The 25110-nt window shown below is 41.7% G+C and overlaps 1 protein-coding gene across 2 annotated transcripts in view; it reads right to left on the bottom strand.

Moving 5' to 3' along the window:
- unc5ca (unc-5 netrin receptor Ca) overlaps positions 1-25110 on the bottom strand; it is a 180772-nt gene that overhangs the window by 17338 nt on the left and 138324 nt on the right. Inside the window, exons 5-11 of one of the 2 annotated variants that reach the window (XM_030104854.1) lie at positions 21754-21934; positions 19246-19413; positions 18861-19025; positions 14763-14819; positions 5535-5726; positions 1575-1792; positions 61-196 (exon numbers count right to left, since the gene is read on the bottom strand). In XM_030104854.1, the coding sequence (XP_029960714.1) occupies positions 61-196; positions 1575-1792; positions 5535-5726; positions 14763-14819; positions 18861-19025; positions 19246-19413; positions 21754-21934 (1117 nt within the window). The remainder of the gene's footprint in view (positions 1-60; positions 197-1574; positions 1793-5534; positions 5727-14762; positions 14820-18860; positions 19026-19245; positions 19414-21753; positions 21935-25110) is intronic. The other variant, XM_030104855.1, reaches the window with a different exon arrangement.

Below are 25110 nucleotides of genomic sequence, written 5' to 3'. Positions count from 1 at the left end.
AAAAGACTGAATGTGATTGTAGCTGACGGCTGTTACAGTGCATGCTCGTGGATACTTTACCAGAGTTAGGTACAATCAGGTGTCCTCCCTGGCTGTTGAACGATCCGTGGGCAGTGCAGGAAGGATCTCTCGTCCGGGCCAGGGTCTGGTTACGAAGGTTCATGGTGTCGCTGTTATCTAACAGAGACTGAGTAACCTACAACCGAAGGACAGAGTGAGTCTGAATACTGGGTATATGGAATAATAGTTATGAGTCATCCAGATATTCTATTGGGAAAAATAATAAATCATGAATAACGATGCACAAACAGTTGGCTTTGCAACATAGGTAAATATCAACAGAGGTACAGTTGACTGATAAATCCTTTTCTGGTCCGTGCTGTAATGCCTGAGAAACAGGAACTGGCAAACAATGTGGCAAATCAAAAGACCTGAATAAATATTTCCAGACTTGTCATGGTAAGCGAGTTACTATTATGTCTAGTTTCTATTAGAGCTTCAAGGTGGGCAGCGGCTGTGCGTCAGTGTGCACAAAAGCATTTGCACTCAATAATTACAAAGTCTGATTGATGTGTACATTTGCATATGAAGAAATGTGATTTGAAAGCTAATGCGCCCTGAAAGAGCTGAGGTCTATTCCTGTAAATATATATATTCTAATGACACAAAGTTCAAGGCTTAACCTAGACAGTATCTGTAAAGCCAATACCTGGTTGCATATGCTGCAGCACTTTTATTTTCCCAGTTTGATTAGAGCAAGCACTGGAAGAAGACTCACTCTCTTTCCTATCCTCTGCATTTCTGCTGATTTCATCAAGGCTGCTGTTTTATTGCATGTATGTTCTTTATCCATCCATTGACTAAAACGCTACAGGGAATATCTGCATCTGCCTGCCAGCGCTGAAATACAGCAGAGCAGGCCATCTGTGAGAAGAGGGTGGATTTACAATATACCTATAAACACCTAAGGGTATCTGGTAAAACATGACCTGCTTTGCATTTCTGCATCGAAATGTCCATGGTGAGATGTAAAATACAGACTTAGCATTCACTACTTTTCCCCCCACAAAGCTCGCCGTGCTCAGGACAAATATGATAAACAGCATAAATCATTAAATTATCGAGGCAAGGTCAGTTATTAAGCAGAGTGGGGTTGGAAAAAGAAAAAGAGAATTTGGGGAGAAAAAAAAAAAACATCTCATAATGACACATAAAACCATCAAAAGTTGTCACTGATCTGCAGAGCTGAAAGACGGCGAGCGCGGCTCTCGTACCGCCTCGGGACTGGTGCTACCGAGCAGTTTCATCTACATTTGTGACAATTGACTCCGGTATGCGCGCCATGTAGCTGACAAAGCCGAGGGAGGAAACTGGGGCACTGAGCTGCATGTATACTAATTGTGTTTGGTTTTGTCTTTATGTGAGTGGGAATACACCACTGCCATGTTTTAGCACTTCTCACTGTGCAGAGTAAACACACGCAGGAAGGAGGATCCTACTGCCAGCATGCAGAAATGAAAAACGATGAAAGACAGACAGCAGCGTTGGCGTTGGTGATTCTACGTTAACCGTACCTTGGGAGACAGTTTGGATGTGAAGTCTCCTCCCAGATCGTCCTGTGGGGTCACCAGACCGGAGGAGTTGTAGACCTTGATCTTCAGGTTTGGAAGCGGATCCAGGAGGGGGGAGTTGGTCATCGGGATTTTATCCGACACGTCGTGAAGGGCGTACACTGGACCGCGATACATGGCAGCTGCATTGGTCAGGTCGGGAGGCGCCGTCAGTAAATCGGCTGAAAGAAGAAGAAGAAAGAAGCAAACTGAGCGCCGACGACATCAAAGCAGACAGGGAGGAGGAAAAGTGGAGTGACAAAAAGGTAAACTAAAGGATGGAGCTAAATTCTTTGTGCGATGCATGGCTGCAGTATGGGACAGGTGTGCAGGATCCGTAGCAAAGCTCAGTGAGCAGGTATGAGGGGAGTGGGGAGAAGGCCAGCCAAGACTGTTGATAAGGTATCAGTGTCTGGTATGATACATTGCTGTACACGGGGGCACAGCCTGGATGAAAGAGCGGTCATGGCTGCTGCACAGAGCAACACAGAAAGACGGAGAGAGCAGGTAAGTGAGGAGAGCATCTTAGGGGGGAAAAAAACAAACAAAACAAACAAATAATAAAAACAGGTCGAGCAGAGTAAATCTCATGGATGCAGCACAGGATAAACTGCAAACACATTTGAAGCAACAGATATTTGAAAACATTAGTACATATCTGAATGAAAATATTTAAGTCAAACATTCTTAAAGAACATAAAACAGAATAAAACAGCTATATGCTGAACTTTGCATTCTTCAGACTGTTTGTCTTCAATCTGAGAGACAAAACCTGCTGTACACGTTTACCACAAGAACATATCAATGTTAAACCACGCAGACAGTTGAAAATACTGATCTTCTTAATTAAATCTTATCTCTTAATGCTACTTGAGGTTTTTTAAGTCTTGAATTTTTTGTAATTTCTTTCATTAAAAAAAGGCAGGAAAAAAAAACTTAATTACAACATGAGAGGATCCCTTCAACACTGGGCCAAGTAGACAGAGTGACCCTAAAGCATAAAAACACAGTTTACTAGGTTCAAAACAAAAAAATATTGTGAAGGATAGATGGAAAGAGGGAACTGTATTTAATACATATCTTTCCTAATTCAGACAAATATACCAAATAACAGTATTTTAAGTATTTAATGAGAGTGATTCAAATGTATTTGGAAAGCGGCACGGCTTGTTCTACCATTAACAGTCTGTTGTAGCCCGAGGCTCGACACTGCTTGCAATAAAGTACTAACAGGTAATTTATGCTCGTATGCCGGAAACTTGACGTGTGTGTGTGTGTGTGTGTGTGTGTGTGTTGTGAGCACGGCCCTTCAAGAGCAGACATCGATAAACCAGGTATCTTAAATAGCTGTATAAGTGGAAGACCTTCTGCACCAGCGGCGCACACGGCACGGCGCTCAGCGTCCAGCGTCCATTCTGATACAGTCAAACCTCTAGAGGAGGATGATGGTGAAATACCGGTGGTATTTTTGCACTGTAAGTCCATCACTCAACAATGGTCACCGCTGATAAACACTACCTGACCTCCACTGAGAGCAATTTGGGATTCAGCGTCTTGCTCAAGGACACACATGGACCGGGCAATCGAGCTCTCAACCTGATGATAACAAGGTGACCCACTCCACCATCAGAGCCACAGCGGCCTGAGCTATAATCTTAAAAATGTGAAAATAAAACAAGGGTGAAGGGAGAAAGGAAGCGAGGAGGGTGTTCGCCAGTTTAAGTGTAAGTCGTATTCAAGTCCTGCATCGACACCGACAGTTTTAATATCCCTAAATTTGTTTGTGTAAACACAGTGGCAAGTTTAAGCCGAGGTTCTCTGTACAATAAATGTTGATCCCTTGCAGGAAATCCTCAGAGAGGCCTTTTCTAATCATAAAAAGAAAACTCTTTGAAACCGAGATTACTCATGGTTCAACAAAACCAACAACAACAATACAGAAACTCCCAGGCTGTTAGTCTCAGTGCTTCCAGGAAGCCGGAAAGATGCTGCAGCAAAGTTTTGCTGATGGAGATTTACTTTCACCAAGGTGATCCAAGTGCATGTGCCCCAAGCGACCCTGCAACACGCCAAGTTCTGTAACTGCTGTAGCTACTTTCGTTGAATCATTTTGCTCAACTTTCTTCAGCACAAAACAACTCGGCCTCAGGGCAGGAGCCCAAGAACGCTTATCTCCACACAATCAACCTTATCCTTCAGAAAACACCCAAGAACACATATTCCAAATTTAATTAGGATTAAGATGGAAAGATGGCCAGTTACCTCCTGAGAATCAAGATTTGGTCACGTCAAATCTCATTCTTTTGGGCACAGAGTCTGAAATCATGTTGTTTCCTCCAAGACATACACACAGTCACACACACACACACACACACACACACACACACACACACACACAGTCACACACACACACACACACACACACACACACACACCTGTCACCTATCACTGGCTTCTCTTCTCCATCACCAGGCTGTTTACCCTTAAAGCCAGCAGGTATTCCTGCCAAATCATCCCTGCTGAAATTTAATTAACAGCTAATGGAGGGAGAGGGAGAGAGAGAGAGAGAGAGAGAGAGAGAGAGAGAGAGAGAGAGAGAGAGAGAGAGAGAGAGAGAGAGACCCTCAATGCAGTGTCAAGCATGCCAACACTTCAGTGATAAAATGGCGCCCTGTCTCGACGCATGCAAAGATATTCACCCTTGTTCAAATGCATGATTACACACACACACACACACACACACACAGCTTAGCCCACAGATTACCGGTCCGCAATACACCCACCCCGACCTGCGTACCTTGGTGTGAATTTAAGGTGTGATGTGACTGTTAATCGTCCGCCCACGGCTGACCATATGCACACACACCCTCAACTAGTTACACATCATATTAAAGGTGTCTTGAGTTGAGAATACAAATCTGACTTGGCAAGGTTACAACAGTCTCTGCAAATAGAGGTCCTTCTTATAATGCTCCCAATGTGCTGTTAACTACTGAGGGGAGATCCTTTGTCTAATATACAACGTGAAATCAAAACTGTAGGTTTGCATTCACTACTTGTGAATTACTTCGAGACTTTGAAATCTTTGTGATTGTTTGTCGTCTGCTATAAGTCAACTGCAAATGTGCACCGATACCTGATTAGTGCAACTTTTCCCGGCTGTTCCTGTGTTTTCCAGTAAGCTATAAAGTGGATGTCGGCAGAGAGGAAGTAATGACAACACAGACAGCGGAGAGTGAAATATGGCTCCGTTTGAAGAGGAAGACAAACATGGAAGGAAGGGCCTGTTGTGGTTGGAGTCGCCGTGACTGGAGAGACGGAGACACAGTCGGGCGAAGGCAGAGACACAGAGACTGGGATGAAGAGGAGAGGGTGCAGATAAACAGGAAATCTGATTGACCTAAATGTGCAAGATGGGAAGAAGGAGACATGAAAAAAAAAAAAAAAAAAAGAAAGTGGGAGACAGAATGAGAGTGACGGGGGAGAAGAGACTCCTTGATGAAAGAGAGTGGTCTCTGGCAGAGGCAGATTGATCCAAACCGTCAGAGATTGACTGTAGGAGGCCGAGGAGAGAAATAAATTCATACCAGCATCAAAGCTACTGAATAGAGAGAGAAAAAAAAGGTGCAGTTTGTGTTGATGCACACACAGTCACATGAGCTATTTATGTATTTGCACAACAACTTTTTCACCTAACCCTCATTTCTATAGTGAAAACCTTGAAGTGGCCATTCAAACTGAAGCACACACGCTTCTCTCGTTATTAGATTTGCTCTCCAGGCTTCAATGAAAAGAATGGATTTTCAACTGTACCACCGGGGGCGAACAAAAATAACAAATCTGATTACACGTCCTATTATCTACTCAGAAGAATATTTTTATACTCTCCACCGTGGATCGGATGTCGGTCTCTGTTACATTTACCTGATCTGGCCGTTTTGATATTAACAGACTGGAAGCCTCCGTTGAGCGCAGAGGTGTCGATGATGTCTGAGTCAAAGTCCCGGTGAGTCTTGCGATAGACGAAGAGCGCCACGATGACGGAGATGAACAGGCACATGATCACCGCGATGACGATGCCCACGTACAGCGCCACGTCGTCTGTGCTTGGGGCGGCTGGAGAGGAGAAAAGACAGAAAAACGAGGCACAATATCAGACAGATATAGCCGAACAGCTACACTTTTTTTTTTAATCTGACCACTGTACAGACTCAAAGGACAATCTCTATAAGGTCTGTTCGAAAAGAAACTTTCAAATCACCCTCCAGCTTCTGTAATACCATCATTTGTCTAGACAGATAGACAGAGACACCTTTCATATAAAAAGAACGGCACCAACTCTTAAAACTTAATAAGCCTGTTAATTATTTTACGGGGGTCCTAACATCCTTTTTCAATTCTGCTGAGACTTTAATGGTGTTTCAGAGAGAACAATGGAGGAATTGTCTTTCCAGATGCATATTTTAGAGCAGAAGAAGGGTCTAAAATTTTAACTGATGAGTAATGCGGGCGGTAAAAGGTATGAGCCGTGCTCGGGGATGAGTAAGAGAGGGAAAGGACGGAAGGAGACAAGTTAAGAGCATCGGATATGAAGATTAGGAGGTAATAGCTGGGAAAGCCAATCTGTGGAGAGGAGAAGACGACTCATAAGTAGAGGAGGAGTATACAGAGGGAAGTAGAGAATAAATAAAGGGATAGGTTGGGTGGGTACAATGAGAGAGTAGCAGAGAGGCAATCATGTGAATCGGGGGAATAAAAGAAGCATATAGAGAATAGAAAAGGAGGCCAGATGATTGTAAAAAAAAAAAAAAAAAAAAAAAGAAAGAAAAAAATGAGTACAGTAGAAGAGAAGAGAGGAAAAGAGAGGATCCAAAAAGAGAAATGGTAAAAGCAAAGAAAAGAAAAAAAAATCAAGCAAAAGTAGCAGGAATATAGTCCAACTTCAAAGCAGCAAAACAAACAAGCCAACATATTCAACATGAAAGTGCCCGCATAACTTTTCAAAGTGGTCTCACACTTAAAGCACTCCGCTGATAATCAGGTCCTCTGTAGCGAGTAGGAGGGGATTTGTCTGCAGCTATTAAGAAGAAGATAGAAAAGTATAGGAATCCTCCTTTTAATCCACCCTTAAAGTTGAGAGGCAGATAACAGGCTTTTAACTACAAGCAGGCTCATTTGCTGAAGGATTTACTGTTGTTGCATCACAACAAGTTCAGAATGCATGAACTGTGCATGGAAAAGAAAAAAAAAAACAACAACCCTTTGATGAAGCGAGCAAACATTGAAACATGAGTCTGTGAGCGTTAAAGACACGTGACTGAGGACAGGTTATCCATTAAGACGTCAGCTCGTTGCTCGCCACTAGAGGGCGCTACGAACCACTCTTTGCAGTCTCTGGGGAGCTGAGCATGACAGCCACGTTTGGCCCTTTTATACACACACACACTGCTCTCTCCAGAGACAAGTTAAGCCCAGGACCATGATAAACCATACTCTCCGAGGGCTTGGCCCTGCAAATAGAAATGCTGTGAAGATTCTGACATGTCACAGTGTTGTGCATCACAAATTACCCAACGCGTTGCAAACGATCCCGTTTCCTTTGGATGCAATGTAGTCAGTCAAACATTTTTAAGGAATGTGAGGATAAACAGGGGATTTAAAGCCACAGCATACGTTGCACGTCGAGTATTATGATGCAAAGTATGTAATTACCCATAACTGCCAGAGCTCAAACCCCAAAAAGATCATACTTTAATCTATTCTCTAAATATTTCTCTTATTCAACCCGGGACAAACTTCTACCCTGCAGTTAAAAGCATAAGGCAATGAATGGAGTAATGATGAGAAAAAGATTCAGCAATATTTCAATCAACGATTTAAGTCTCTTAGTTAATTTGCACATGCAAAAATGTGACATTTCCTGTGGTGATAGCCGCTCTGAGAATTTATTTTTCTTTTTTTTTGTCACTTTCCTATGAATAGTAAACTGTGGTAAACTGTTAATATATCACTTTCTGTGAAGGAAAAGTGTGAAGACGGCAATAATAATCAATAAAAATAATATTTGTTGCATCCTCTTTCTGAATATAGCTCTTTACATCAACTCTGGATGTGTGAAACTGCCACAGCCAACGCGCCACACAAATCACTCCATGGCTGAGGAAATGAAACGTTCATATAATTCATGTTAACAACGCCGGATCTGTCTTCAATCAACAGATTTATGACACAATGAGTGTTTGTTACATGGAACTGAAATTACTGCCAAATTTCTGTTCCTCAGATTTAACTCGGTTTTACAGCACCACCTTTAAATCTCCCAAGTTTAACTCATATGTGTTTCGTAACATTTCATTTCGCTGTAGAATTCCCCGATGCCACAACGTCACCGCTGCACAAAGTTGCCCCGTTATCAAGGTCCTTGCGTTCGCCAAGGGGGAACAGAATTGGATAATCCTCTTAAGTACCAACTCCCTGATCTTAATTATGATCATCATCATCGTCATCTATTTAAGGAATCTTTATCTCGTTTCTACTTCAATTTGAAGGTCTACAACTTCACGGGCATGTGTGACGTCAGGCAGCCCCAAGAAGAAACTCGCTTTTCCTCATCCTATTTTCATTTTGTTTGGGACACTTCGGGAGAAGTTAACTAGGCTATAGCCTGCTGTTTTCAAGATGTGTGTGTGCGTGCGAAGGAGGACGCATGTGTGTTTTAGACTGACTGTAACTTGTTTTGTACCAGAGGGCTTAAAAGCCTTTCTTCACCGTCAATCAGCTTGTGTCCCATCTCCCTCAGATCTTTCTCTCCCTCCATAACTCACACCTCTCTCTGCCTCCCTCTGCCTCCATCTGTTTGATTTGTAGATGAACGAAACAACGCGTCCCATTTGAGCCTCTACCTGCCTCTGTAACCTACATACCACTGCTGAAATCCTAATATAATTTCTTTTTACATCAATTTATATTGTTACAATGTTTTTTTTTCCAATACACAAGATTTCTTTATCACCTTACTAAAACCACTGCTTCTTAGTAGTTCAACAAAAACAGCTTAATGTTGGAAAATCAATTTTTAAACACCTTAAAACATTAAATATTGCTTTTTTGATCACAAGACTTGAGCTCAAGTTGAAATATCATTTTTCATCCTTTACTTTCCAAAAAAAGGTAAATGGAAAATGTGGAATAATGAAAAAGAAATAAATCTGTTTTTAATGAGAAATCATCTCCTTCTAGTGTGTTTGCTGTTCCTCTATACAAAAAGCAAAGTTATGCTCTCATTGAGGAAAAACCTATTGTTTAATTCAGGTTTTTTCTTACTGTCTGATAGTCAGTGATTTTGGACTATCAGCTGATAAACTTTGTCTTGTTTTTAACAAACATCGATGGCAATACTCTGTTCTATTCTGTTTAGCTGAATGCACCCATGAGCCAGCAGAACAGAGGCTCCAGCTCCGCTTCAGTCAGCATGGATCGCCGTCTATTGATTGGCTGAGTTTTTTTGTCAATCTCGGAGTCCGTCCAATCTTCTGCGGACAGGATTTACCAAAAAAGGGGGGAGAAACTAGGATAACTCAGATTAGCTCGCGTCTCTATCTTCCCTGTGATCTGCATCCAGAGCGGAGCTGTGGACAATCACCACTTGAAACTCATTCAACAGCCTTTTTTGATCTCGCCTGGCAAAAACATGCAAACGCCACCCATACTGCACTCCTGGCAGACGCATCCACTCTTAGTAACAGTCAGGGACGAATGGAAGCGCGAGACTGAAAAGATGAAGCAAACAGTCATTTGGCGATGTGTCTATGTTTATTTGCTAGAGTGAAATAATGAAAAAAAAAACACCAAAACGTATGATGATTGGTATCGAGAGATAAAATATGGAATTCTTTTTGAGTCAGTGAGGTTGTATTTCTATGATTTCTATGACTTCTATGACTACAACACACTATACACATAAAAACCATTAGATCACATGCAGAGTAAAAACCCTGTAATACACTGTAATTGCCGCTATTTAATGAATGGATTGAATACAAGCCTTTCACTGCGACTTGTTATATCCAACTAAAAGGCACACTATGACCTCTATCATGCTCACAAAATACAAGCAGACTCTCTCTTCACAAATCTACAGCTCAGCCATGATGCTCCAATCCTTCTCATCCCCTCGAGCTAAGCTGGTCTTTAACTGACACAAACAGCGACGCCGCGCATCCAGCTAAACAAATAAAGCAGCACACAAACGAGTAATAAAGAAGAGATAATTGCTATACTTCTTTTGTCGTTTGCTTCTCAGGCTTGAGGGCAAAGCTTTTTCAGCTTTCATATATGAGATGCGCTTTGACAACAGCGGGGCAACGATCGGTCCCGTCCACACTTATGAAGCAGACGACGGCGAGAGCAACACGGCCGCAGTGACGGACGGCGATTCAACGGGACGAACGGCCAACGGTTCTTCTGGCCCAGGTGAGTTTGAGCGAGCGTTCACACCTGTCAGAGTTATTGGATTTAATCGAACAAAAGTCAGAAAAGTCTCAGCTCACACAGAAACATGGAGGCTGGATTTGCAAAAAGCACATCTAAAAATGAAACGTCATTTAGCGGCCCGATCACACTGTGTGAAAACAGGATCTGCTCGGTGATTAGCGACTCTCAAATCCACTCCTGCAGCCTCCCGGAGCTCACGTTACTGACTGTATTTTTATATTTTGGGAACAGGATGACAGGATGAGCACCGCGACGGCCTGCGTCTCATCTGCGGCTCGCTCTGCATCCGGATCCGTCCGCGACCAGTCGTCTCGCAATCAACACGCCGTATGACGAAACCGCTTCAACGGACGCTAAACGAGAGTCATTAGAACACGTAGCAGACGCTCGCGGATCGCTTTGAAGATAAAACGAGAGCTCCCGCTAAGCGAGGAGCAAAAAGCACAGTAATAACAAATGGCAGAGGTCCTTTCCTCTTGCGCCTCTCAATTTCTGTCTTTCCCACAGAGTGGAGTAATTCCTCTTGTTCGGTCGGCAGCACGGAGACAGAAGAAAGCAAAATGAAATTGAGGAATCCAGAAAGACAGAGGATAGAAGGAAGAAAAACAACTGAATTAAACCTTCAAACCTCAATAACATTTTCTTTTGTTATTATGGTTCATTAAGATGTAATGTGAAGCAACACAACCTTGACCAGAACATTTCTATTTTTCAAAAAGATGTTTGTGAAAATATGTATCAGATCAAATGTAGAAAATTTCAGTCACTCCAGCATCCGCAGCCGGGCTGCGGAGGTTTCTGAGTGAGCCGATAAGCTTGTGAACACAAAGTAAGTGCTCAGAACAAAGGCAAATTGCCTACTTTGGCAAAGATACAAAGCTGCCTGGCGAATCGCCAAAACCACCACAGCTGCAACAAACTCGCAAACTGTGAATCAAGTGAACTGGTGCTGAATCGATTCGCCGCGATCAAACAGGAAGAGAGAAAGAATCAAGTTAATTAAATGAATCTGTCACCATTGTGGTGCAGTCATTTACAAGAAGTTGTCCAAGACTTCCTGTAATGCATTGAAAAAGGAAGAACAACTGTTTTGTTTCAGTAGATATACATTACAGGAGGAATAAAATACACATTGTGGGATAAAATCCAAACATACTGGATTGATCTGGTTATTTATTTATTTATTTATTTTTTTGCACCATTTCCGTAGAGACACGGGTATTAATCGGGTTAAGAAATTGACGCTTATTATTGAAGTGAAGTGAAACTCAACCTGAAACAACGGCACAGAACACATGGAAAAATGCAGCAACTGTAATTTACTGAAACAAAACTCAAGAAAAATACTCATATCTACAGCATGAGCTTAATTGGAACATCTGAATAAAGAAAGCCACTGGGCAGGAAGCTGTCTAACAGCGAAAGGGAAAATATAATTACTACTTTGCAAACTAACTAATTCTGTGACCTTTAAAAATGTGATCATTTCAGACTACTTCAGTGTCAAGAGAAGAGAAAAAAATCTTCTATTATGATTCTCTTTAACTGATAATTTCACTAAAGAACCAAAAAATGCTGACGTTGAAGTCTGAAAAGCTCCTCAAAAAGAACATCTGTCTCTTCAGTGTTGGATACGGAGGATTTTCCATCATTTTTCTCTCTGTTGCCTGTAAGCAGGTAACCGAGGATGAACAACACATTACTGCAGATCTGATGCAAGCTGCTGCGGGAATAACGAACCACCCATAGATCCTAACTTTAAAAGTACGACACATAAAGTATTGTGACTGAACGCATTGTCTATATTGCTACAGAACGAATGGATGAATGCTAAAGATGAAGAGGTTTCAGGTAACGGAGCATGAGCAGCGCTCGCTCAGAGCTCAATCCCCATGAGGCCAGTCCACCGTCTGCAACCTGCTCCCAGACCACACATGTTCCACCTCAAGCCAAGTGATACAATACAGTCCTGAGCACAGTAACATTTTTATTTCTATGATAAAAGACCTTTTATATCTGCTGGGAAAAACATTCAATTTAAAAAAATCCTAGTTTTTCGTTTCCAATTTCAAATATTTGTCAAGAATACATAACCTGCTTCTATGAAAATTACAAATGTTACATGTTCAAAAAAAACCTGATTGATTGATGGGAAGATTGAAGATTACATCTATCTTTAAGCAGCATCAGTTTCTATCATCCAAATTCCGTATCTCAGATCTTATTTCTGTCATGGTGATGAAATAATTTTAATCTTATAAGAATCTTAGGTCAATATTTTGACTGTTGGAAAAGACAAGTTTCTTCATTTTTAAGCATGCAGTATGCAGATCTCCAGAGAGGTAGAGGTCTGTGGGATTCAGTGAAGCCTTCATGGGTGCTGCTGAGTCCACAGAGAGCCCGATCTTAGTGATAATTACAACTCTTTTGAGATCCGTCCAAAAACAACTTGCCTGTATTGATCAGGAGGCCTTTGGTGCTGCTATACTTGTGGCTGAGTGAGATTTAATCTGTGGAAGCTAATTTTTGGGTTTTACTTTTGGCTTTTTGCCCAATTGGTTCAACAGGCCTCTGTAAAACCAGTTCCTCCTCATGGATGCCACAAAGCACATCAAGAAATGGAAATACCGACTCCAAACCTCTAAAGCTAGGCTGGTGCATTCATGCCTGTTCCTGCAGACGTGGAGAGCTGCTGACTCTCAATGTGGACAATGCACTCATCAATATTTCTATTCATATAAGTTACATGAGACCTTGATCTGTTTTGCAGCACGTTGAGCTGACTGATACGACACTGACTGCTTGCAGGAAGCAAATGTCTTCATGACCTTCCGTCTCAAATCCTTCAAAGAAAGAAACCTTTGCTCGTGTCTGGAACCATCTGCTGTGTGCTCCAACTTGTGCAACAATTAAAACAACATGTAGAATTTCAACAAGCAGATGTTTTTTTCTTTCTGAACCGTGGATTTTTTTTCAGTAGTATCATAACAAACTTAAGCCGAGAGCCAAAATATACCTCAAGTGAACAATTTCTACCATGAGTCATGCTTTGTCAGATGAGGTTAAATCTCTGTGAGCCAAAATGGCAAGCACATACTGAAAAATGGCTTTTCATCATTGATAATTGAGAGATGCATTCATTGTCGCAAAGGAATAACTCTGACGGGACTGACAAGACATTTTTTTCATTTTACAAAAGAGGCTCACCACTGCAAAGACTCACAATGTAGCAAGGCCACAAAGTGCCGTCTGGATTGTGGAGGAAGTGTTTTCAGCAGGAAGAGAACTGTGCTCTTCATGAGACGAGGGCACTTTACAAGCTAAATGTTGATTCTGTTAAGACAGGTTGAATACACAACGTTTCAGATCAATCTCTTATTACTGGAAGTTTAAAAACTTCTAAACATATACTGGATACATTAGAAAGATACTTTTATGTAAAATGTAAAAATGTAAAATGTAAAAATTACATTTTTCAAGTAATTGAAGCAATATTTTCAATGTTAAGTAATACAAAATATTGAATACACTATTTTTCAGGATTATTGGTCATAAATTTAGATTATTGAATTGAAAGGGGAAAATAATGCATGCTTCTCTAAGAAGGATCTTTATTAGCAATGAAGCAGATTTATACTCAAATGAATGTCATCTCTATAAGTCAGTGTTTACGATGACCATTTCTTGAAGGACTAAGTTCAGCCGTCACTCAGACTGTAACTAAATATGATGAACCTTCTTTTCAGTATTAAAACCTGTGTTAGGCATAGTCCTGGTAGTTTTTTTGGTTGGACTGTGAGTGACTCAGCTGCCCTGCCGGAGGACGCAGGTGATAACACGGTTGACAAGAAAGAAATAGAATAGCTCCCCCTGTTCTGATAATTCTTATCAGACTTTAAACACAGCGCTGGTACAGCTCTGAGCAGGGGTTACTTGGGGATTTCACATGCTCAGAGTTGTGATATTTTCTTTACTTTTTGTGTGATGTCCTGTCGGGCCAATTGTAAACGGTCTAAATGAAAGGTTGTGAAACGGCATGAAAAGGCCGTCCATTAGCTATACCCACTTATTCTTTGGAGGATAGAGAAGCAGGGTACACTGAGCAGATCAACCACAGTCCTGACACATCGTGATGAACACATCAAAAGTCAACTATGCATAACATCATTAGAGCTGTGCACAATCGGCTTTTAGAGTGAAGGACAAACTGCGGATTCTATTGTTCCCAACAAATGCACCAAGAAAATAAAAAAGCAATGTACAGACACTGAGACATAATTACTCCACAAATCACAGTCAGAGAGTTTAGTATAGATCGAGGATTAAAAATCATCATTTAGTTATAGATGCAAATGAATTATCTATGTGGTATCATATATCTGCAGCATAGAACCAAGACTGTCGAAAATCAATGCTACATAGCATCACAACGTGCTTAGAATGGAAAAAGTGAGTATAGAGGATGAGTAAAGGCTTGACTGAGCTTCTTAGACCTTCTTGATGGCAACATCAAGGGAAGAGAACATAAGACAAACTGATGTAAAATTGAATGGAACATTAAAACTGAAAATATGAACAAAAAGTCAGTGTTAAAAGAAAGGCAGACAGAGATGAGGAAGACAAAAAGAAAATGAATGAAAACAGAAAACATCAACTTACATGGTATTCCCAAATCACTCTTTTCTTTGGGCTCAGTGGACTTCTGAAACAATGAACCTTGGGACAGAAAAAGAAAAGGGGGGATGGTGGAACGGATGGAAAGAACGAAAGGGAAAACAAGAGAAATTAAACAAGTCAAATAAAATGGGACAAACACAAAGCACACAGAACCTTGATATGACGATGCTTTTTTTCCTCCCATTTTTTTTTTCCTTTCTTTCTGCTTCTGAACATTAAGTTTAGCCGTCCTCAAATGAGCTTAATAACTTCCAAAAAAGGAGCAAAAAAAAATAAGATAATTGGACAAACGCTGTCAAAGGCAGTTACTGCTGTGTCATGCTGAGCGGTCCACTTAGTCGGGGCAGACAGAAGGTCTATGACACACATAAACTGCTGATGTACTGATGTATAATTGAAGCTCTGGTGTATAATTGATAAAGGCAACATGGCGACATGGCGCGCTTAAAAGCTTCTTGCTCGCCCAGCTGACCATAGAAAACGCACTGATTCAGCACTAAAGGGCAAGAAACGTCGGCGAGGTTAAGTGGGGTGATGAGCACATATAAACACAGAGTACCATTTTGCACAGATGATACGCATAATGTGGCGTATCATTTTAGCTCCGCACATGGCCTGAGCATGTGCAGATATCTCTCGGTCTACTGGTTTAACCGCGTAATTCCAGGTGGCACGGCTTCGCATGCTTTTGCACTATTTTAATCAGATTTATAAAGCTTTTACTGGAAGACTCAGAAATTGACTGCAATTATATGACTGCATCTAACAAATGTCACAATGATTAATGTCTGGATCGGTGATGATAGGACGAGCAACACGCCGTGGCAGAGATTTATCATGTTTTAATTGGAACGCAATTACTCCAGCAAACAATGAAAATGAAAATATGGAGGCAGTATAGTGATGCCTAAATGATTTAGAAAGAAACAACAAGAGTGTGATGAAAAAGAAAGGAAAGCGCAGTGCGAAAGGACAAAGGAGCAGAAAGCAGCCAGCAAACTGTGCAGGAAACACAACAAATTGACCGCGATGAGCGCAAACACGAAAAAAAAGAGGGAGAAACAGAGCTTTTAATGAAGAGATGTGTTGTTTGATGCCGCTTTCTGGAATACAACGCAAACACAATCCGGTCCTCTATCCAAACACTGACGCTACAAAACATCCAGTATCTCCTGTGATTATTGTGGTTTCAGAGGCTGTGCAGCAGATAATGTATTTGCTCGCGTGGTGCAGCTTCCCAGAATTCACATTCATGTGTGTACACACTGAGATTGAAATGTCATGTTCCTCACAGACGACACAGAGGAGCTCTGAGTGAATCGCTTCCAAGAATTCTCATCGACGTGTCAGGAAAATGTCAGCAGCGCAAAACATTTAAAAAAAAAAAAAGAAAAAAAAAAAAAAAGCAACACAGACTACTCCCATAAAAATAATAAGACTAAAGTTTTTGAAAAAGTCACTCATAAAACAGAACCACACACTGATGTAAGTCTCAGGTAAACACGGTGAGAAAGGACTCGCTCCAGGAACGAAGTGGAGTCAAATGGATTTCTACCTCTCCGGGTTTAACAGCCAAACTTCAGCAGAAACTCAGCAAGAGATCGTGGACAAAAGGAGGAGATGGTGAAAGAGGCAGGAGGTGTAAGTGGCGAGAGAAAAAAAAAGAGGCAGAGAGCAGATTGAAGGGTTTTGGAGCGCAAAGTCAATTACGGGCCGCTATCTAAAACATTAACTCCAACTTCACATTGGCTGTGTGTTATCAGCTCATTCAGAAGCCCGAAATCCTCAAAGTTACTATTCAAGCTTCTCATCTTTGAAACCGGCGAGTAAGACACGGCTCAAACACTCAAATGAAACATGTCCTTTTTTTGGTGAAGACATTTTCTAAAGAACAGCCCATTCACGAAGCAGACGAATGCACAGTGCGGGAATGCCCTCCCATCCTTCAAACATACTGTAAATACACTGACGGGAAAATGCTGCGCATGCAGAAACCCCCTTTAACAGCCGTACGGACACAGTGCATGCACAGAAACGCACACAGATCCCGGCTAATGCTACAGGAAACAGTTGAAACATTAGTGCTGACATAAAACCACGTCTGTGCAGTCATTTTAAAGACAGAAAATCAATCACAGGAAATGAGTCTAAATCTATACCTCCCTAGGTTTTATCCCAGATTGTGCAGCCATACCTCACAGGCCGCAGGGACTCCTTCTGATGGATCAGAGAGACGATACACAATACCCCGTGTTCGGTGGAGGGAGGGCTGCGTATACAGTAAGTTCGGTCAATACTATGCCAACAGCAAAGCTTCGGAAGAAAATATATTGTGTATCATGACACACATCATCTGTTAAATCATCACTGCAATCCACTCCTTTGTGACTGTAAAGACAAACCTCCCCCAACATCACATACACTATGTACTAAGGATTCAAACTAAAGGTCATTTTAACGGCACATCTAAACTGTATGTTTTTGACTTTTCAATGCTATGGGAGGGTGGAAACACCTTGCTTTAGCTTGAAATTTCAACACAGTATTTTGCTCGTGTCGCTGACTCGCCGACGCTCTTTCAATGCCCTTCTCCACACCAGCCTCACCAGCCTGGGACGCCAACCAGATGTCTGGAATTAAAATAAACGGACCGATATTGACAGCACAGACGTGGGAAGAAACTGAGAGAGAAAGAGAAAGGAAACTTGCTGAGATTAGCATGTGTCAGGACAGTGAGAGAGGTGAAAAACATTCTCTCCAGTGGAGCCTCCTGTCAGGGATTTTGTCCCTGGATGACCCCTGGACTGAGCTTTTGCTTCCAGGTCACTGCCTACCTGCAGTATTTTTTTTTTTTTTTTTTTTAACCAAAACACATTAAAACTGTCTAATCTCACATTTTGTTTGAAATCAGGAACATTTTTTAATTTTCATCTTTTTTGAATGTGTGAGCGATAAAAGACAACTGATGATGAAGATCACAAGAATAAGAGCACACTGTATAGATTTTTTTTTTAAAGAAAAAAGACATTTCTTTCATTTTTTTTCCACTTTATCAGCAGATTGAGCGTTAACGCTCTCTCCCTCTCCCTCTCTCTCTCTCTCTCGTCACAGGCTTGTCTGCCAATTACTATGAGCACATGGAGTAACAAGCACTATTCCAACAAGTCAACAAATATAATTGCCTCCACCTTGGAAAAAAAACACTGCTGCTATATTTTCGCCGTTATGACTCAGGCTGCATTTGCCATGCAGGACCAGAGTGTACTGATGTCAGGAATCGCTGTGTTGCTGAGGGATTTCTGCATGATTATTCACATCGTTATTTATCATTATATTCCTTGCAATGCAGGTGTTTTTGCCGGACATGAGGGAACCAAGCAGGGAGTTAATAATGACAATGCCGATAAAAAGCAGAAAGAGGAGTGTAGGGGACTCCGACGCAGAGATATTAGGGCAGAGAGGAAGTAGTCAGAACACTAGTAAACAATAGCTGGACAGGAAGAGTGAGATGAGAAAAATGATGAAGGCAATGAGGGCAGGGAAGAATATCATATAAAGAAGAGATAAGAAAGGACAGGAAGCAGCAAGAAAAACTGCCACTGAGGCAGCCGGGCGGTCAAAAACAATCAATTCTACAAATCCTAAAGTCCTTTAGATTTCAATATTGCAGCATGTCAGAAACTAAGTATTTTGGACTCACTGCAAACTCTAAATATGTCTGCATAGCGGTAACTGCAATCCCAATAAAAACACCACATCAGAACAGTTTTACTCACAAAATATTGAGTGATAATTTTCTCATTATGGATCACTGATGGGTTCAATGAGCCCGTTAATTGCGACGTAACACTTCACTCACTACCGCTCTCACCCAAAGGTTGAGGATCTGGTCATGCGTCCAAATCAATATTCTGTTTAGTGTGAGATCAGCGTCGTCTAGGATCAATTATCATCTGAAGCAGACGATGCTCAGCATTTGATTGAATTGGCATACTCATTGCTCAGATAGATGTGAGAGGTCACACAATTTAAGTGCATCTAGAAGAAATGCTGCAGGTAAAGCAGTGTCTGCACACTTACTTTGCATACAGAGGCCATCAGTGCAGTTTTGGGACTGGAGAACAAGACCCTCGCAGTCCTTCCCACCATTTTTGGGTGCTGGGTTGTTGCACTCCCTCCTTCTCCACTGTGTGCACTCCGTCCCGCAGGCGGACCACTTGCTCCAGTCTGTCCACACGCCGTCCACTGGAGCGAGGGAATGGAGAGAGGAGTCAATGGAACGATCAACAGAGAGAGAAAAAAAAAGACAAGACACAGAGAAGAGAGAGATCATGATTTCAATTATGTTCCTACTTGTGTGAAGTGTAGCATGCAAGAACACCCAAATACAGGGACAGAAGTTGAGCGCAGAAGAAAGGAAGCAGGGTGAAAAGAAAGTTGGGGCCACGGAGTAGATTAGAGTTACCGGTGCACAGCGTGGTGCAGGGCAGCTTGTGGATGGCCTGTCCATCGCACGGCAGCCCACCGTTGAGAGGGGCGGGGTTCGTGCAGCTCCGGGTTCGTTTCTGGAAGCCGCGGCCGCATCGGCTGTTACACGCGGACCACTCCGTCCACGTGGACCAGCCGCCGTTCACTGCAGCAGCACAGATCAGAAGAATCATACTTTATTAATCACATTGTGGGAATTTCTTCATGAAATTGACCCACTGGTACGCAGCCACGCAGTGCAGCGCTCACTCGGACCTGGTGGAGGTCCAGGGACATACGGTGTATGTTTTCGGACCGTGGGAGGAAACCCACGCGCACACGGGGGGGGGAACGTTCCACACAGAACCGGATCTTCTCGCTGTGAGGTGGAAGCGCAGACCACTGCGACACTGTATGGCCAAACTGGCACTTTATCAGATCATTTGCAACAAACCCACTCGCACTTTTACCAGGAATTTGTAGCTCATAACAATTACCCAGATAAAATAGTAGGTGAAGAAGAAGTTATATACTTTTTTTAAAGCATCAAAGCCTTGATTTGTCTGCTTTTTTTGCATGATCTTTGTAGAATTGATGCGCTCTATCCTGCATAAGTCAAAGTGTTTCATATGAATGATACAACACAAATCTTCATATTGAAATCAGTTCATAATGTGATGCAGAGTGTGTCAGGAGATTGAAGTTTTGTGAAAACATCGGGATTTTCCTACAACAGCACACGTGTTCTGAAACTTTAATTACCCTGCAGCTCCTGCATCTCAGTGTTTCTCTATTGTGTTTACATTGACTAATGCACTGGTGAGTGAGAATGGGTTGTACAGCTTCATGTGTACGGATATATTTATCACTTTCTGACGACACGACGAATTACAAACTCTCAGGTTGTCGGCAAAATAGTTTAACAATAAACATTTATGGGTGGAACACAAGGGGGAAAAACAATAATTACAGGTTAAATCATGAGTTTCTGTTTGAAAGTTGGAAAAGACGCTGAATTTTGTGACTATTTTTGTACATAGTTACCTTTCAGTCCAGTTCTTTTTCAAGAGTTTCCGGTCACTCGACTGTTAATTCATTATTTTGTTGTTGAATGTTGCTGTTGTTGTTGTTGTTCAAGAGTGAAAAAATATGTGTCCAGATAGTTCAGTCAATGATAAGGGCAGATGCAACAGCCAGAAAGAGAGAAATCAGGTATAAAGGTAGAATGAGTCACGAGGACACCCCGAGAGGAAGAGCCGGCGTCCGGGGAGCCGGAGTGGGCTGAAGCTCCTCTGCTGAATCTCGACAGCTCTGTCTCAGCCCAGTGGAGAGTGCCCACTCTTTCCAAATGCCCAATTAAAACTGAATCATCAGAGAGAAAGTAACCAGTAACGTTCAGGTACAGCCACCCTGTCATTTATTTCCTTAAATACTATGACTTCTTTTCTTTTTCACTTCCTCTACTTGCCCGCCTGACCCTTTTCTCCTCTGCCTCTACTTACCTGTCTACCCTCCATCTCTGGCTGCTTTCATTTTTTTTTTTTTTTTTTCTTCCTTCCATACCCTTACATTCCTCTGTTTTTCTACAACTATTTCACCTTGTCAACAGTGTCAGACGGGCCCTTGTGGAGCCGAGAAGATTGAGCCACAGATTGAACAATCTATTTCTGTAAGGATACATCAGTGTCAAACCACTCCGTCTCCTGTTGTCTGTATCGAACAGGCACACATGCTCAGTTATTTTGATTGAAACACTCCTCCTGGTGAATAGAGTCTGAGTTATATTCGGTAGAAACACTGTAACAGTAAAAAACAAAACAAAAAAAACACCACTGTAAAAAGTGTTTGTGTGTGTGTGTGTGTGTGTGTGTGTGTGTGTGAGAGAGAGAGATTTGGAATACACTGCTCTTTCTCAAAATGTTTCCCTTCCTCCCATGTCAGACTGGCATTTGGTAAAATGAAAAAAAAAAAAAAAGCATGTTCCTTCCCACAGCAATTCTTTTCTTTTCAGCTTTAAAAAAAAACAACAACAAAAAAAAAACATTCATGTTGCTTGGAAAACAAACTAACACCAGAAGTGAACGGGAGCTATTCAAAGTTATTTTTTTGTTGTTGTTTTCCACAGCTGTTATCATGCCATATGCTGCACAATTCATTTAGAGCCGGGATTCTTGGCCGAGAGCGCAAACATTTGGAAAGCCAAAGTGTTCTAATTTAAAACCGACAGGCCGATTGGTGGGTTTTAATTGGGCGGGGTCAGGGGTGACGGGAGAATATCAGGCCAATCACAAAGGGAGCGTGCTGGCATGGCGGCGCGGCTAATTCCATGTGGCAGATGGGGGTTGGCTTCAGTTATCAGGGACATCAGTGCGAAGCTGCAGGTAGCATTAAAAAAACGTGTCGGATCAGGAAAAATCTCAACATCAGACAGAAACATGTCACAAACACTGAACAGTTCAATCACCGCGATGGCAGTGACGAGACGCTCAGAAGCAGGAAAACTCACCGTAAACTATGACTGTGGCTGTCGTACTTCGTCTCTTGGCCACGATGTTTTTCGCCACGCACGTGTAGTTGGCCGTGTCGGACAGACGCGCCTGTTTGATGATCAGGTTGTGGTCGATGGTGATGTAGAAGTTTCTGTCCTCGGCCGGGTCGATGATCTCCTCGTTTTTTAGCCACTCCACCTGAGAGACAAAGTCATGAAAAAAGAAGTTATCAACAGTTTCGCTTCATTCAGTGACGCAAAAATCAGGCCTAAGAGTAGGAAACATCTGTTTTTCCTGCATTTCTCCAGCTAGGTCTTGTTTCTTTTAATTAAAGTGAAGAAATTATGATGAAAGGAAGTAAGTGTCAGGTTAAGCTATTAACTGTTTTTTATTAAAGCACTCGTGGGAACATGGAAAGGGCAATGATTCATGTAGTGGGGGTGGGGGGTGGGTGTCCTTTCACACTGTGGAAATTCTGTCAATAAAATGTCACAAAAAAGCCACACAATGTGACTTCCGCCATATTTGTATTTAATATGTTGCAACAAGGAAACAGAGTGACGTATCAATATGCTAAAGTGAGATTTTCTCAAGGATTTTATTTAGAAAAACCTACATGATGCAATAATATTCAAAAAAATGTAAATCACACCATGTTCAACCCTTGGGTGGCAGTATAGAAAAGGGAAATGCCCCAAACATATGCTTCAGCAAAGGTACATGGGGTGAAGGGTAGGACAACGGGAAGTATCATATTTATGAGGCTAATCACATTTCCTGAGTGCTGTATTTACAGGTCCAAACCCTCATAAATTCAGCCCGTCCAGGCTTTACGGCAGGCGCATAAATGTCCAAGCTGTGTTGTTTAATTCAGGTTGTTTAATTTCCTCCTCCCCTCACATTAGGAAATGGAAATCTCAGATGCGGAGAAAAGGAAATTCAGTGTTATTCTTCAGTTTACTGCCTGCGTCGACTCGGCTGTCATTTCTCTCTCTCAGTTATTCCACCTGCTTCTCCCTCTGATCTTTAGAGATTCGGGAGTACTCTTTGGCCACGGGGCTCTCTGTAGCTCTGAATTCTCAATCTTAAGTGAGATGCTGTGTGACCTTTCAGTTTCCATTACAAAGTAAAGGTTATATAGAGGGAAAAAAGCAGAGCCAGACAAACAAAAACATTTATATACAGTGCAAGTGGCCGGGAAACAAGTTTCTCCTCACTCTGTGGGTGCATGAACCAGTGGAGGAGCGCTTTCTCTCGTAAATGCAAATCATATCGCGAACAAAAACATCAGACAAAAAAGGTCTTTATTTATTCATGCATGGGACAGACAGATATGAGGCGCTCTGGTCAGAGGGAACAACAAATCTTTCCACAACAATGCCAAACCATTTTCTTTTCGTTAGACTAAATATGACAACAAACTAAAAATAAATAATAAACCTGTTTGACTGAATCTTCAGAGCATGTTGTATCACACAGTTGCTGATCCCTGACCTGAAACTGCCTCTTTATGATCAAAGCACGAGGGTAGAGAATACTAATGGTGTCTCAACAGCCTAGAGGTCAGCTTTTGTTGGTAGATAAAAACAAGTTAAATCTTCAAACTGAATTATGATCGTACCTCGGGGACATATGTATGCACTTTGTAAATTTAAACTGTATAAAGTACATTATAGTTGGATTATACTTTCCCAACTTGTCTTCGTCAGTACTGAGGAAAATCTACTTTTCTTTTCCATAAAGGTTGGGGTATGAGCAGGTCGGGGCAAAGGGAGAGCAGGGGTCATGTGAAAAGTAGAAGTCGTATCACATCAACACACTCTGATTAATCTCAACCTTTTCTTTTGCACATTTATCTTTATTTTAAATGCCATGGGACATGAGCTGTTGGAGACACGGGGGTCGATGCTCTCCGTGCTGCAGCCCTGTCGTCAGGAACAAAGTTGGAGGTATTCTTATGAAATGCTCCAACTGCTGCTGCTGAATGGGAGCACTGTCGTGTAAAAGCATCATAATTTGTTTCAGCTGTTGTTGGTAAACCAAATGGTTTTGCACATTTGTTTGTACTGCAGCACATTACTAATAAAAATACACTTTACAATGGTGTATAATTAAGTATTGACTTAAATGCATTGCAGTGTGATAATTCATACACACAATTAATGGTGATTTGAAAAAAAAAATCATTATCCAGTACTTTCAAGAAGTTATCAATACAAGTCCTGCATGTTTGTGTGTGTGTGTGTGTGTGTGTGTGTGTGTGTGTGTGTGTGTGTGTGTGTGTGTGTGTGTGTCTGCATGTCCAAAAAAGAAAGAAAGAAAGAAAGAAAGAAAGAAAGAAAGAAAGAAAGAAAGACTATTTCTATTTTCATTTGTCCTTCATATCGTGTCCAACCATTCACCTTCCTTTTCCTTCCTCTTGTCTGTAAACAAAGCTATAAGGAAGATGGACAGCATCTCACTCACAGAAGTGACGGATTCTGCACGCACTGTTGAGCTGCATTAGCTGCGTAATACACTTGTTTTATTTTGCGGCCCTGACCTGAGAGTAGTGATCAGATCAAACATTAGTCATATAGTTATGTGGACCGCATGCAGCTCTCTGGCTGCTCCTCACAAGCCTGCAGGGGTTCAATTACGAATCAAATGGAAATGTGTCTAGAAAGAGCATGCATCACCACTGTTTTGTTTAGATTTTTGAAGGCGTTAGCTTTATTCGGTTTATATGAGCTTCATTTGTCTGGACTGCGCTGAAAGACTCCCCGATTGTGCTGCCATTTAATATTCATGCATTATATACCTTATTACCTGCAGATGCAGCATATTCATGATGAGCAAAATTCAGCAGAAGTTATGGCACAGTCCTCCACAGGAGTCCTAGTTTTTCATGTGTCCCCTCAGGAAAGTCATTTACCTGCCCCTGCTGCAGTTGGGACCTCCAGCTTATATAATGCAGATTGTGAAAGGGCCACGATGGGTCAGGACGTTTAAACATCTCGCTCTTCTCTGCCTGCCGCAGCTTGTTTTTCTCCATCACACTTTCCTCCTCAGTCCTGCGGGTTTCATCCAATTTGTAAAAGGCTAACCAGTAGAAAGAACCAAACAGATGCGTCACCAGTCAACAAAACCAATGAGAGCAAACACGTCCACCTTTTAGCGATTTCAACTCCTATTCCAATTAACCTTTGCAGCTTTTGGCTTTCTAACTTGCCTACTCGGGTATTTTCTACCACTTTAGCCAAACAAACCACACAAACACAAACACAAATTGCCTCCGTATATTAAAAGAGTTACAATTAGCCATCAGAATAACGTCAAATGTATTTAATTACACATCCTATTTGTAAATTTGGCTTGATCGCGTTAACAATATT

This window comes from Salarias fasciatus, chromosome 12, assembly GCF_902148845.1.
Source record: "Salarias fasciatus chromosome 12, fSalaFa1.1, whole genome shotgun sequence".
Lineage (NCBI taxonomy): Eukaryota > Metazoa > Chordata > Actinopteri > Blenniiformes > Blenniidae > Salarias > Salarias fasciatus.
This window is presented reverse-complemented; position numbering and strand designations above follow the sequence as displayed.